The sequence below is a fragment of the Saimiri boliviensis genome, chromosome 2 (assembly GCF_048565385.1).
Source record: "Saimiri boliviensis isolate mSaiBol1 chromosome 2, mSaiBol1.pri, whole genome shotgun sequence".
Lineage (NCBI taxonomy): Eukaryota > Metazoa > Chordata > Mammalia > Primates > Cebidae > Saimiri > Saimiri boliviensis.
Genome location: NC_133450.1, coordinates 83401820 through 83416028, shown reverse-complemented (window position 1 = coordinate 83416028; position 14209 = coordinate 83401820). Strand labels below are relative to the sequence as shown.

The 14209-nt window shown below is 45.0% G+C and overlaps 1 protein-coding gene and 1 pseudogene across 10 annotated transcripts in view; one reads left to right on the top strand and one right to left on the bottom strand.

Annotated features, from left to right (window-relative positions):
• Window positions 1-3898: 3898 nt before the first annotated feature.
• Window positions 3899-14209, top strand: part of STARD9 (StAR related lipid transfer domain containing 9) — a 173585-nt gene continuing 163274 nt past the window's right edge. For 9 of the 10 annotated variants that reach the window (XR_012516280.1, XM_074393780.1, XM_074393786.1 and 6 more), the window contains exons 1-3: window positions 3899-4067; window positions 8817-8886; window positions 11332-11448. Coding sequence is in view for 8 of the 10 variants with exons in the window: in XM_074393780.1 (XP_074249881.1) it covers window positions 4021-4067; window positions 8817-8886; window positions 11332-11448 (234 nt within the window). In the remaining 2 variants the exon portion in view is untranslated. Of the gene's footprint in view, window positions 4068-8816; window positions 8887-11331; window positions 11449-14209 lie in introns of those variants that run through there. The other variant, XM_074393785.1, reaches the window with a different exon arrangement.
• Window positions 4100-6942, bottom strand: LOC120363916 (eukaryotic translation initiation factor 4E-binding protein 2 pseudogene; annotated as a pseudogene).

Here is a 14209-nt window from a genome sequence, read left to right as displayed (position 1 = left end):
TTTTATAGCCCTAGTCTGAATCTAAAGTGATAGAATGGACTGATGCACTCTGTAGCTTATACAGTATAGGCATACAGGCAATCTGAATCAAAAGAGCTTGAGGTAAGTTAAGCCTGAGGTCTACTTCAAAGGAAAAAGTTAATTTAATACTCTTCCAGAGTCAATCAGTGCTGATTAATTTATCTTTAATTATTCAACTTTTAGATGGGTAGATACTAAAAACAAAAAATTAGCTTTGCGTGTCTTTTTTTTTTTTTTTTTTTTGAGGTGGTTTTGCTCTTACTCAGGCTGGAGTGCAGTGGCACAATCACAGCTCACTGCATTCTCAACCTCCTGGGCTCAGTAGATCCCTACATCTCAGCCTCCCAAGTAGCTGGGAATACAACTGTGCCCCACCACACCCAGCTAATTAAAAATTTTTTTTGTAGAGATGGGGGTCTTGCCATGTTGCCCAGGCTGGTCTTGAACTCCTGGGTTCAAGTGATCTTAGCCTCCCAAAGTGCTGGGATTATGCAAGTGCCTCTTGCATCCAGCCTACTTACACTAGGAGAGGTGTGTGAAATTTGAAAATTTACTGCCAGCATAATAGTGATGCTTGTGAAGACCATTCTGGAGGAATTGAGATGCTGCTAGTCTTCCTAGCATTTCTCTTATTTTATTTCTTTCTCTATGTGACTCTACCAGTCTGGCCCCTATTATATCCTCTGAAACCTTCAATGAAGTCAGGAGGATGGTCTCAGGAATAGCAGAACCTAAAAGATTTCTTTTTTTTTCTTTTTCCCGAGACGGAGTTTTGTTCTAGTTACCCAGACTGGAGTGCAATGGCGCGATCTTGGCTCACTGCAACCTCTGCCTCCTGGGTTCAAACAATTCTCCTGCCTCAGCCTCCCGAGTAGCTGGGATTACAGGCACACGCCACCATGCCCAGCTAATTTTTGTATTTTTAGTAGAGATGGGGTTTCACCTTGTTGACCAGGATGGTCTCGATTTCTTAACCTCATGATCCACCCGCCTCGGCCTCCCAAAGTGCTGGGATTATAGGCGTGAGCCACCGTGCCGGGTCTTAAAAGATTTCTTGACATGCAAAATCTATAATAGAGTTGAGATTTTAATAAGACCGTCATTAGTGTATTGTGGGATTTCTTCAAATATCGGTAAAACATATGAATTTACATAAAAGATTTATCCCACAGTTTGGGGAATCCTCTAGTTGAGTTTACTGAAAAAATTATACGTTTGACTCTTGAGCAACATAAGTTTGAAGTGCACAGGAATATGCAATTTTTTTTCAATAAATGTATTGGAAATTTGGAGCTTTGTGACTTGAAAAATTCACAGATGAACTGTGTGGCCTACAGATATCAAAAAAATTAAAAGGTATGAATTCATAAAATATATGTATTAGTCTATTTTATCATTTACTACCACAAAATACACAAATCTATTAAAAGTTAAATTTTCTCAAGCCTGTAATCCCAGCACTTTGGGAGGCCGAGGCGGGTGGATCACGAGGTCGAAAGATCGAGACCATCCTGGTCAACATGGTGAAACCCCGTCTCTACTAAAAATACAAAAAACTAGCTGGGCGTGGTGGCGCGTGCCTGTAATCCCAGCTACTTAGGAGGCTGAGGCAGGAGAATTGCCTGAGCCCAGGAGGCAGAGGTTGCGGTGAGCCGAGATCGCGCCATTGCACTCCAGCCTGGGTAACAAGAGCGAAACTCCGTCTCAAAAAAAAAAAAAAAAAAAAAAAAAGTTAAATTTTATGAAAACATACAGACTACATGTAAACAAATTAAAAATTCAGTATGAAAGCATAACTATAAAGTTAACTAGTACATACTGTACTACTGTAATAATTTTGTAATTGCCTCCTGTTGCTGTTTTAGTGAGTCAAGTGTTGCCAGTATCTGCTTAAAACCCTGTGATGCTAATCATCCCAGCAGTTCCTTTCTTCAGTAAACTGTATCACAATAAAAAGTGATCTCTTGAGGTTCTCAAGTGTTTTTCACCATATTCCGTGCAATACTGTAAGCCTTGAATAATATCAGGGGACCAGTACAAAGTGCCATATGTGATGCTGCATGTGCTCCCAAGAAGCAGAGAAAAGTCATGACATTACAAGAAAAAGTTGAATTGCTTGATATGTACTGTAGATTGAGGTCTGCAGCTGTGGTTGCATGCATTACAAGATAAATGAATTCATTGTAAGGCCCATTGTAAAAGAAATGGTCATGGAGAAACCTTGACTCTAGTGAAAATACAAAAGTTAGCCAGACGTGGCGGCATGCACTTGTAATTCCAGCTACTCGGAGGCTAAGGGAGGAGAATCACTTGAACCCGGGAGACGGAGCCCAGATTGTGCCACTGTACTAAAGCCTGGAAGACAGATCCCATCTAAAAATAAAATAAAAGGCAGTCCCTTTGGACAAAGCATAGATGGAACCAATCCAGAAAAAAAAGTTGTGCAGCCACTACCACAGCTACACCAGCAGGCACAAAAACCGTGCACTTTTTGTGAAATATGTTGTTAATAGTTAAATTTTTTTTTTTTTTTTTTTTTTTTTTTTTTTGAGACGGAGTTTCACTCGTTACCCAGGCTGGAGTGCAATGGCGCGATCTCGGCTCACCACAACCTCCCCCTCCTGGGTTCAGGCAATTCTCCTGCCTCAGCCTCCCGAGTAGCTGGGATTACAGGCACGCGCCACCATGCCCAGCTAATTTTTTGTATTTTTAGTAGAGACGGGGTTTCACCATGTTGACCAGGATGGTCTCGATCTCTTGACCTCGTGATCCACCCGCCTCGGCCTCCCAAAGTGCTGGGATTACAGGCTTGAGCCACCGCGCCCGGCCTAATAGTTTAATTTTTGTAGAGACAAGGTCTTACCATTTTGTCCAGGCTGGTCTCAAACTACTGGGCTCAAGCAATCCTCCTACCCCAGCTTCCCAAAGTGCTGGGATTACAGGTGTGAGCCACTGTGCCTGGCCCTGAAATATCTTTTTATATTGTATTGAAAATGCAGCTTTTGGCCAGGCACGGTGGCTCATGCCTGTAATCCCAAAACTTTGGGAGGCCAAGGTGGGTAGATCACCTGAGATCAGGAGATCAAGACCAGCCTAGCCAACATGGTGAAATCCCGTCTCTATTAAAAATATAAAAATTAGCTGGGCATCACCGTGCACACCTGTAATCTGAGCTACTCGGGAGGCTCCAGGCAGAAGAATTGCTTGAACCTAGGAGGCAGAGATTGCAGTGAGCCGAGATCTGTCCACTGCACTCCAGCCTGGGCAATAGAGCAAGACTTTCGGACCTTAACCAAAACTTAACTGATTTACTTGACTCTACATAGGACGGACACCGACTCGAAGAACAAAAACTATTTTTGGGTAAGCGGGGCCTGGAACAACAGATTTGGCACTGCGTCTTCGCTGCCCCATCTGTCTCAGGATTGGCTGACGCTGTGCGGGCACTGCGGGGACCCGCACGCCACGCGCATGGGCGGGGGCGTCCCGGGAGGCTAAGGGGCGGGGCGGAGCGAGGCGGGGCGAGCCCGGGCGTCCTCCCGCCCACCGACTGGCAGAGGCTGGGCTGGCACCACCCGGTTCGGGCTGCAGCGCGTGCTTGGGCGGGGGCGATCCGGGAAGACTTCGGGTGGAGCGAGGCGGGGCGAGCCCAGGCGTCCTCCTGCCCACCAGGCTAAGGACTGGCTGAGACTCAGTAGGAACCGCCCCGCTCGGGCTGCGGCGCTTGCTTGGGAGGCCAGTCGGCAGGCTTTAAGGAAGATTGAGGGGAGGCGGGGCCGGGAGTTCTCCCGCCCACTGGGCTCAGAATTGGCCGAGGCTCGACAGGCACCGCCCCGCTCGGGCTGCAGCTCGCTTCTGGGCGGGGGCGTCCCCAGAGGCGCGTGGGGCAGGCGGGCGGGCCGGCCGGCGGAGCGGGATTGGGGCTGTGCCTGGGTTTGGGGCGGGGGCCGGGGATGCAGCCGCTGAGCTGAGCTGCCAGACTTGGGTTGTGGCACACAGATGGCGAACGTGCGGGTCGCCGTGAGGGTCCGGCCCCTCAGCAAGAGGTAAGTTTGGGCGGGAGGGTGCTCCTGAGGCTTCACAAGAGCTGAGACGAGCGCGAAATCCGCGCCTCCGGCTCCAGAGATTGTGGCGGGAGAAATCGGTCACAAAGTGACCCGGGGGTCGGGGTCCGGAACCCTCGGATGCCTGGCTGGACGGCGCCTCCGTCGAGCTTTCGCGTCGTGCCCTGGGGATAGCGGTTCCCGGACGGCTGCGGAAGGGCTGCCCCGGGTGAGCGTCGCTGGCGTCCTGCCAGCAAGAGTTTCGAGGGACTGTGGCTCTAGGCTTGCTGCATCGGGTTGGGCCTTCTAGAAAGGCTGGGAGAGGGATGGGCATTCTCCTCTCTCTTCTTGGGGGGTCGGGAATGGTGTGTGAATGGTGTGTGTTCCTGGGTGCGCATGGGTTTCTCTGCGAAGGGGTGGAGAAAGTAGAAAGTGCGGGCATAAGGGGAAATTGAGGCCCACAGATGTAGCAGTTTTATTCCATGCTCGACAGCTGACGATCCAGGACGGAACTGTGAAGTAGGGGAAGTTGTTCCAAGCCCTTCCTTCTCTCAGAGTTCGCAGTGACCGTTTCCTCCTGGCTTATTCTGATCCCGCACCTCTCTTGTCAGCCCTTGAGACATCCAGTGTCTGGCCACCAACTGTTTCTCTTTGTCACCAGATGAAGTGTTTTTTAAAGATCAATTAGAGTTCGTTGACAGGTGGAGAAAGTGTAAAGAGCCATCTATGTAGTAAGACCACCAAGAGCAAAGAACTTAGACTATTAGGGACTAGAGCTTAAGTTTTAGTGGAGAGGGGGTGGTTGGTGTGGAGGGAAGTGAGGTGGTGGGAGGTAAATCTGGCAGAATGTGCTTTGGGAACAGAAGGCACATGTTGGAATTATTTGGAAAGTTAAAAAATCAGGATGTAAGAAGGCTTGATAATTGGGCAGAAGGAGCATTTTTGTGGCAGAAAACAGAGCAAAGTTCTGCAGACATCCATTTTCTCTTCTTTCTAAAATGTATCACAAACAGGGTCTTTTCATAGTTCAAAACAAACAGGTTTCTTTCTTGGCCAAATGGCCTGTTACTCTCACCCTGGGATCTGATTTCTTAATAAGAAGGTTCAGGGCACCAAATCCAACCAGAAATTTCCAGGACACCAGTGACTACTTAACTATAACTATGAGGGGATGGATGCTTTAGTCATTCCATGAGGGGAGTTATTCTCCCAGAATTATGCTGGTCAATAGCCCCAGGAGAGGTAGGTGGTAAGGAGGGTGAATGCAAAAGCTAAAGGGTCAGAGAAAAGAATAAGGCTTTCATGAACAACCCATAGCAAGGCAGAATGTTCCAATGAGGAGGTAGATTCAGAGTAGAATAGGAAAGGCAAGAAAACTGGGAGGAACACATATTTAAGCCCATGCTTATCTATTCCAGCAGCCAAACAAAGCAAATCCACAAAGGAAAAAAATGCTGTTCTTTTCTAAGAACATTCTGAAAATTATCTTCAAACTTATAAGAAACTGCTATCTGAGAACAACTATCACAATGCTCACTGGACTTATTTAAAAATAACTACTGAGACTGGGTACTCAAATGGGTCAATGCTCTTCAAAGGTTAATCTTTCGCATTATCTAACAGAATACTATGATCAGGCCTTACCCACCAGTGGAAGCTGAAGTGTGTCTATTACTTGGTATGGACCTGCTCTAGGACCAGACAAAATCACTTTGCTTCCCTGAAGTACAAGAGGACTTTGCTAGCAACAAGATGCAAGCAGGGAGGAATGGCAGAAGAAGAGCAAAACTGGTTACCAAGGGTTCTCTTCTGATGTACAGAGTTAAAAATATCTGCACAAATGTGCTAACCAAAAGAATGGGAAGATGGACTGTAATACCAAAGACAGAAAACTTCTCCAGAGGAAAGAGGGAAAGTGGACCTCAAAACAGTGTTACAGGGTAATGCTACCAGAGTCACAAACTGTGCTCTGTTCCAAGGGACAAATCCCTCAAGGTAATAGGGAAAGCAGCTCTCTTTTTATCATTTACCCTTGCTGGTTTTAAAGACCTCAAGCCCAGACTCTTGCAACACTGAACCACAGGTGGGATGCAGGGAGGAGAGACAGAGGATAAGGAACATGAATGGTGTTAGGCCCCCGAAGCCTATGTATCCCTTCCCCAGAATTCCCAACCAGGCAGTTGTTGGTAGGTTAATACTTGATTTGGGACAAAACTGTGGGGTGTGAGGATAGCGCCCAATAAAAAAAAACAACTAGGAAAGCTGGAGTTTAACCGTTTTCCTCTAAGGGCTGCTTAGCTCTACAGAAATACACGATGGGCCTTTGATCTAACCAGTTTAACTGGGAAGGAGAACAGGAGTCAGCGTGAAGTGGTCAGATGAAGCTCATCTTCTCATCCTTTGGCACCCAGAGGAAAAGGGGGAGGTGGAGACTGTAATGGGGACTGCTGGTATTGCCTCTTCCATCTTTTCACTGTTGGGCCTATTGGCCAAATCAGGTGCACACGGGTATCAGTGTTGCTGCTTTTCTTCTAATGCTTGCAGAGTGTGTGGTGTCAATCTCTAACTGAGCATCATCCCCAACTGCATGTTTCCTGTCATGATTGTTCAAGTTCAAATTGTTTACTTCTACTTTGGAGTCTTCAATTAAGGTACCAGGGCTAGTGACTCCTGGGATATTGGGCGGATGTCAGGGTGGGGTCGGAGCCACGGGAGAATTGCGATGATCCAACAGAAACTTTGCTATAACTGATTCTGGAGGGTCGCCCCTGGCGTGGTGCAATAGTTATGAGGTAGCTGCGCGGCGTCGCCGATGGCCACGGTGCAGGTGGGGATGGCCCGGCTGTGGCTGGTGGCCACTGCCGGCGGACGAGGACATGGCTGTGGGCGCGGACTCTCGGCTTTGTCCCGCGGGAAGGCAGCGGCGCCGGCTGCTCAGGCTCCTCAGGCAGGCGGAAAAGCGCGCTTCTTGCTGGCTTCCTCTGGTTCCCTCGTTCCGCTCCGCTCTCACCCCCACCCCTACCCCCATCCTCTGGCCTCGGCCAGCATTCTCCGCAGCGACAGCAGAGGCCAGGACGAAGAACGGAAGCTTTTTGTTGTTGTTTTTTAACTCTGTGAAATAGGGATAACTACTTCAGTGGTTTTTATGAACATTCTACAAAAAAATACATTACAACAATTTTTAATTCTCAGAACCCTGTGCTTGGCTGCCTGGTTTTTAAAAGATTTATAAGACTCCAGGCACCGTGGCTTATGCCTGTAATCCCAGTACTTGAGGAGACTGAGGTAAGGAGAATCACATGAACCCAGGAGTTCAATACCAACCTGTCTCAACAAAAAAATAAAAAATAAAAATTAGCTGGGCATGGTGGCACGTGCTTGTAATCCTGGCCACTTGGGAGGTTGAGGTGGAAGAATTGTTGAAGCCCTGAAGATTGAGGCTGCAGTGGGCTGTGATTGCACCGCTGCACTCTAGCCTGGGCAACAGAGTGAGATCCTGTCTCTGAATAAATCAATGAACAAAATTAAATCTAAAGACACCTGTCTCAATGTGCTTCTCCTATCCCCAGTTGTCTAGGTCACAGCCTAAGAAGCCTGAGGAAACATAAAATAAGACTGAAGGTACTGTCTCAATTTACAGGTTCTAGGTTGGGAGTAATTTAATTGATAACTTTCATTGTAGTGGAGGATGTGCTAATTAATTTAATTCTCATCTGTTAACATTTTGGTCATGGGTACTGTGGTTGTGTGGTTATTTATATTATGAAAAAAGATCAGGTACTGGGTCATCTGGATTAAGCCCGTTAAACTGAGTGCAGAGATTATTTAGTGGTTAGCAGTATTACCATATACCTGAAACATGGAAGATTCTTGAGGATCTCGGCTTTCCTTCTGATTTAAGAAGATGTAAGGAAAGGACTTGAGAAATATATTCTCAGGGTCTCAGCAGAGAGGACTCCGATCCTTTTTTTTTTTTTTTTTTTTTTTTGGTCCATATCCATGCTCAAAATCCTAGAGAAAATGAGAGATGATGCCATGTTACATGCTGGGCCAAGGATGCTCTCTAGAGTTTCGTTTCTTCTGAGAGGTGAGATCTTGCGCGCTCAGGCTGGGGTGCGGTGGCGTGATCATAGCTTGCTGCAGCCTTGAACTCCTGTACTCAAGCAGTCTTCCTGCCTCTCAGTCTTGCAAGTAGTTGGGATTATATGTGTGAGCCACTGCTCCCAGCACTCTCTAGGGTTTCTAACCCTGAATTCTAAGATATTATTCAGGGCCTAGGCTTTGTGTTTAGACAAATATTAGTTTAAATCCTAGCTCTACCACTGATAGCTCTGTGACCTTGGACAAGTTACATAATTTCCTTCAGCTTTAGTTCTTCATCTGTAAAAATGTTAGGAATCTATGTCAGGAGGGTATGTAGGGGGACAGCATAAGATGAAGAACTATTTGTTTAGTACCCTCTATGTGTGAGGCACTGTATTAGGTAGTGCACCTAACACAGTGCCTCACACACAGAGGGTACTAAATAAATAGTGAATACGAGCTGTTCCAGAGCTAAACTGTAAAGATCCAGGGAAGCTATGCCAACTGACTGCTTGACATGATGCTTATAGCTGTTTATGAAGACAGACACTTCTCTTAAGGGCACAGAGGTAGGGAAATATTTTGTCCCACTAGCATTGGTTTCAGCTTCTTTTTTCTTAATTTTTTTTTTAAAGCAATATTTCTTCTGAGTTTGGGTCTTGTTTCTAGGGAGACCAAAGAAGGGGGAAGAATTATTGTGGAAGTCGATGGCAAAGTGGCAAAAATCAGGAATTTAAAGGTAAGCCCGAAATTGTTTTTCATTTTCTTTCCTCTTAGAAACTAATATTTTTAAAGGGGCTTCCAGGCTGAAGGTGTTTATGTGAATGTATTTAGAACTGGGGAGGAAAGGGCATATAAGGGGAATAGTAGGAAGAGCTTACCCCAGTCATAAACCAAATTAAGAAATGAACCAAGAAAGAAGTGCAGGGCATTTGGCTGCTTCAGCCTAAGTTTTATCATATAGAATGCAACTGTTTTAGAAATTAGTTGGCAGATGTTTTCAAAGTAAACTCCGGGGATGTTTTGGGGGCAATAGTTAACTTAAATTGTACTGCAGAATGATTAAGAATACCTTAAATTCTATTTAACTCACCTGACCACCAGTTAAACTTTGTCCTAACCCTTTCAGTTGATATCACTTTATCTAAAGGCATTATTAGGGATTTTAGTTTGCACCTGATACTGCAGGGTTGATTTTAGCTATACTGAGATTCAAGTAACATCTTTCAGATCCCAGAAGGGAGTTGGTTGCTAGCCTGGATTTTGTTACAAAGTCTCTTTCACAGATTTGACTGAACTTTGAGTCATAATTGGACAGACACTGGGAACTTCCTTGCATACCCCTCACTCTCCCTTAGGGCTAATTTTCTCCATCCTGTTCCTCTACTTACTAGGCAAGCAGAAGATGGAAGGGTTTCTTCCTTTCTGGGCCTTGGGGAGTGGGGAGAGAGACAGGGGAAGCTGACCATGTGACTACTGCTATAGTCAGCTTGCAGGTAGTACTTGGCATTCCTGAGAGCTGAGGAAACTGGCAAAAGTAAGAGTTACTTGGACCCTAGTCTTCACAGCCGTGCCAGCTCTGTTGGTACTCCTGTGATGTGATCTGTTTCCTCTTGTCAGTAGTTCTCTGCTAAAAAGGAATGGGACCTACCAGACGTTCAACAGGGCTCCCCAGGGACAAAGGACCTTTTATTCTCTGCTCTTATTTATATCTCTGTTGCCTAATCACTTCACCTGCTTTGCTCTAAGATCTCATGTTTTTGGTTCTTAAGAATAAGTCTCAGCCAAGATCAAACTGTAGTCTGCTTTCTGCACACCTCCCTGGCTGCTTACTACCCTGAGGTCAGTTATCCACAAAGAATCTCTTAATAATTCTGGCAGTCTCATTCTTCTGTAGTTTATGATGGCTAGTGGCAGGATTGTCTTTCCTTCCCTGTCCAGAGTGTATAAGATAAGGCATTTCTATGAATAATGCCATCCTCCCCCGTACCTGGAGATCAGTGCAAGACCAAGCTCTGACTCTATTCTCATCTACCTTGAGCAGCTAGATCACTTCTGGCTCTTCTGTTGGACTTGTTATCTAATTAGGGGTTGAATATTCCAAGAACCTCAGTGAAAGCCCCATGTTGATGGAGCCTGTCAGGCACCGTAGCTAAACTACTCATGCACTCCCAGCATCCTCTGCAGAAATACTTAGAAAAGAAATAATGTAGGTTGAGCATCCTAATTTGAAAATCTGAAATCTGAAATCCTTCGAAATCTGAAGCTTTAGCCGGGCGCCGTGGCTCAAGCCTGTAATCCCAGCACTTTGGGAGGCCGAGGCGGGTGGATCACGAGGTCGAGAGATCGAGACCATCCTGGTCAACATGGTGAAACCCCGTCTCTACTAAAAATACAAAAAACATTAGCTGGGCATGGTGTGTGCCTGTAATCCCAGCTACTCAGGAGGCTGAGGCAGGAGAATTGCTTGAACCCAGGAGGTGGAGGTTGCGGTGAGCCGAGATCGTGCCATGGCACTCCAGCCTGGGTAACAAGAGAAACTCCGTCTCAAAAAAAAAAAAAAAAAAATAGAAATCTGAAGCTTTTTGAATGACACCATGGGTGGAAAGTTTCACAGCTGGCTTCATGTGGTGGATTGCAGCCAAAACTATTTCATGCACAAAATTATTAAAAATATTGTATAAAATTACCTTCAAGTTATGTGTGTAAAGTGTATATGAAACACAAAAGAATTTCATGTTTAGACTTGGATGCATCCCCAAGATATCTCATTATGTATATGTAAATATTCCACAATTTAAAAAAATCTGAAATCTGAAAAAATCCTAAACACTTCTGGTTCCAAGCATTTCAAAGAAAGGATATTCAACCTGTAGCGATAAGAAGATACCCAGAGAGGAGAGGCTTTCTCTCCCAAGATTTAACATGTGTCATGTAGTTGGTTCATATGAGGACAGATGTATGATAGTATGACAGACAAATTTAGTTCTTTGTGCTTTATTTGTACCTAATAAGATGGGGACAATGGTTACCTTTTTTGTTTTTTTCTTTTTCAGAAAGATACCCATAAACAGTTTCATGACCACTCCAAGTTTCTCTAGCTATAGTAGAGGGTGATTGAGTGCCACTAGCCAGATTCTAATATTTTGATAGAAAAGACACTGGATCCTATGTTTGATTTTAGGTGGATAGTCGACCAGAAGGCTTTGGGGACTCCCGGGAGAAGGTTGTAGCATTTGGCTTCGATTACTGCTACTGGTCAGTCAACCCAGAGGATCCCCACTATGCATCTCAAGATGTGGTAATGTCATTTATCATTTTTCTTTCACTCTCCTCTGTCCTTTTTTATGTATAACATTTAAGATGTTTATTATAAAGATACTTTTCAAGATTATTATAGCACAGTTGTACAGATTGGAAGTCCTCTAATTGGTACTTTAAGAAAATTTCAATACAACTAACAGATTTCCAAAAGGAAGAAACTTCAATACATCAAGAAATCCTAGGCCGGGCGCGGTGGCTCAAGCCTGTAATCCCAGCACTTTGGGAGGCCAAGGCGGGTGGATCACGAGGTCAAGAGATTGAGACCATCCTAGTCAACATGGTGAAACCCCGTCTCTACTAAAAATACAAAAAATTAGCTGGGCATGGTGGCAGGTGCCTGTAATCCTAGCTACTCAGGAGGCTGAGGCAGGAGAATTGCTTGAACCCAGGAGGCGGAGGTTGCGGTGAGCTGAGATCGCGTCATTGCACTCCAGCCTGGGTAACAAGAACGAAACTCCGTCTCAAAAAAAAAAAAAAAAAAAAGAAATCCTTGGCCTTTTCAAATTATCATTTTCATGGTAGCATTAACAAAAGAAGCTTATTTCAAATGCAGTAATCTTATCGTGTATTTCCTCTGTTCTTCATAACTGAATAATCATTGAGAAATTAACATGAAATCTGAGCTCTGGCTATTTCTTAATAATACTTTGGTCTGAAACTAATTTTACACACACACACACACACACACACACACACGTTTGTTTTTTGAGATGGAATTTCACACTTGTTGCCCAGGCTGGAGTGCAATGGCTTGATCTCGGCTCACCTCTACCTCTACCTCCCAGGTTCAAGTGATTATCCTGCCTCAGCCTCCCAAGTAGCTCTGATTACAGGCATGCACCACCAGGCCTGGCTAATTTTTTAATGTTTTTTTAGTAGTCTGGTCTCAAACTCCCAGCCTCAGGTGATCCACCTGCCTCAGCTTCCCAAAGTGCTGAGATTACAGGTGTGAGCCACCATGCCTGGCGGAGATTGAGTATTTCTTTCTTTCCTTTTGAGACAGTCTTGCTCAGTTGCCAGGCTGCAGTGCAGTGGTACAAGTTTGGTTCACTGCCACCTCCACCTCCTGGGTTCAAGCGATTCTTCTGCCTCAGCCTCCCGAGTAGCTGGGACTACAGGCACGTGCCACCACACCTAGCCAATTTTTGTATTTTTGTTAGAGACGGGGTTGGTCTCGATCTCTTGACCTTGTGATCCGCCTGCCTCGGCCTCCCAAAGTGCTGGGATTACAGGCATGAGCCACCGCACCATGCATGATTGAATATTTCTAAATCACAGAAGTATAATTACCCCATTCTTCTCTTTTGAAAACAACACATAGAAATAAAACCCTACACCACTGTGGGATTCGCTGACACAGTGGGCATCTTCTGTATATAAGTACCTCAACTTCGTAGTACTACTGTGTTTGCTGTAAATGCTCAGTACAGAAGGGCAGTGTGAATGTTACCTGGCCTCTGCTGAGTCTTCTCTGTCATTTCGAATATGAGAACAGGGGCCGATCTAGGCTTGTCATGTGGCCCTTGATTTTTTTTTCTTTTTTTTCCAATGAGTTCAGTGGTTTTTTTTTGCTAATGGCCCTTGATTTTTTATCCTAGCACTCTAATGTGTATGAGACATCTGGTTACTAGTGTTTGTAACCATTCCATTGAGTTACTCCAAGAAGAATCAGCAAAGTAACTTACTTTCAGTCAGAAAGATGGGACTCCTATAACAGTGCACATTTGTGACTATGTTTGTGGTGTAGAAGACAATGGCCTTCCCATTAGAAAATATGAGCATTCTGAACGCTGTTTCAGACTTCTGTGGCCATGGCATATGTGTGACTGTTCTGTTCATAAGAAGAATGAACTATTTTGTATAACATTTGATAAATCAGTCATCTTGGAGGGGGTGTGTATATGTGTTAGAACTTTTATATATGTCTGTGTGTGTGTATGTGTATATATCAATTAGTATCAATAAGCTTGAACATGAGTTTGGTTGTGAGGACCATATTTTACATTTATGTGGCTTAACTGTATAAACATCTAAAGAAAGACTGGGCATGGTGGCTCATGCCTGTAATCCCAGCACTTTGGGAGGCTGAGGCAGGTGGATCACAAGGTCAGGAGTTCAAGACCAGTCTGGCCAAGATGGTAAAACCCCATTTGTACTAAAAATACAAAAATTAGTTGGGTGTGGTGGCGGGCACTTGTAATCCCAGCTACTCTGGAGGCTGAGGCAGAGAATTACTTGAACCCAGGAGGCGGAGGTTGCAGTGAACCGAGATCACGCCATTATACCCCAGCCTGGATGCACAGCAAGACTGTCTCAAAAAAAAAAAAAAAAAAAAATCTAATGAAAGCCCAAAAGGCCATAGAGGAGGGAAATTCATAAATATGATTCTTCTTTGGCCTGATTTGAAATTTAATGGAAACATCAAATGAGATCCAGACAGGAAGTCTGTGGAGAGAGATAAAACCAGTGACTCCTGAGGTTTCTTCTGGCTTGTTTATTAATTGTCTAGTCCCTCATCAGTCCCAGGAGGAGTCAGGATAGGAAAGAGAAGGGAGGGAACCTCTATCACAAGCTGGAGTAGAGCCAGATGTCCCAGAATGGTGACAGGACCTATAGCTACATGATACACTCAGAGGACCTCATTGCTTTAACACAGAAATTGGAGCTCAGATTTAACCCTAATCACTATGATCATATGGCTCTGAGGCCACCACAGGTAGGAAAGGTGGAATCCATAC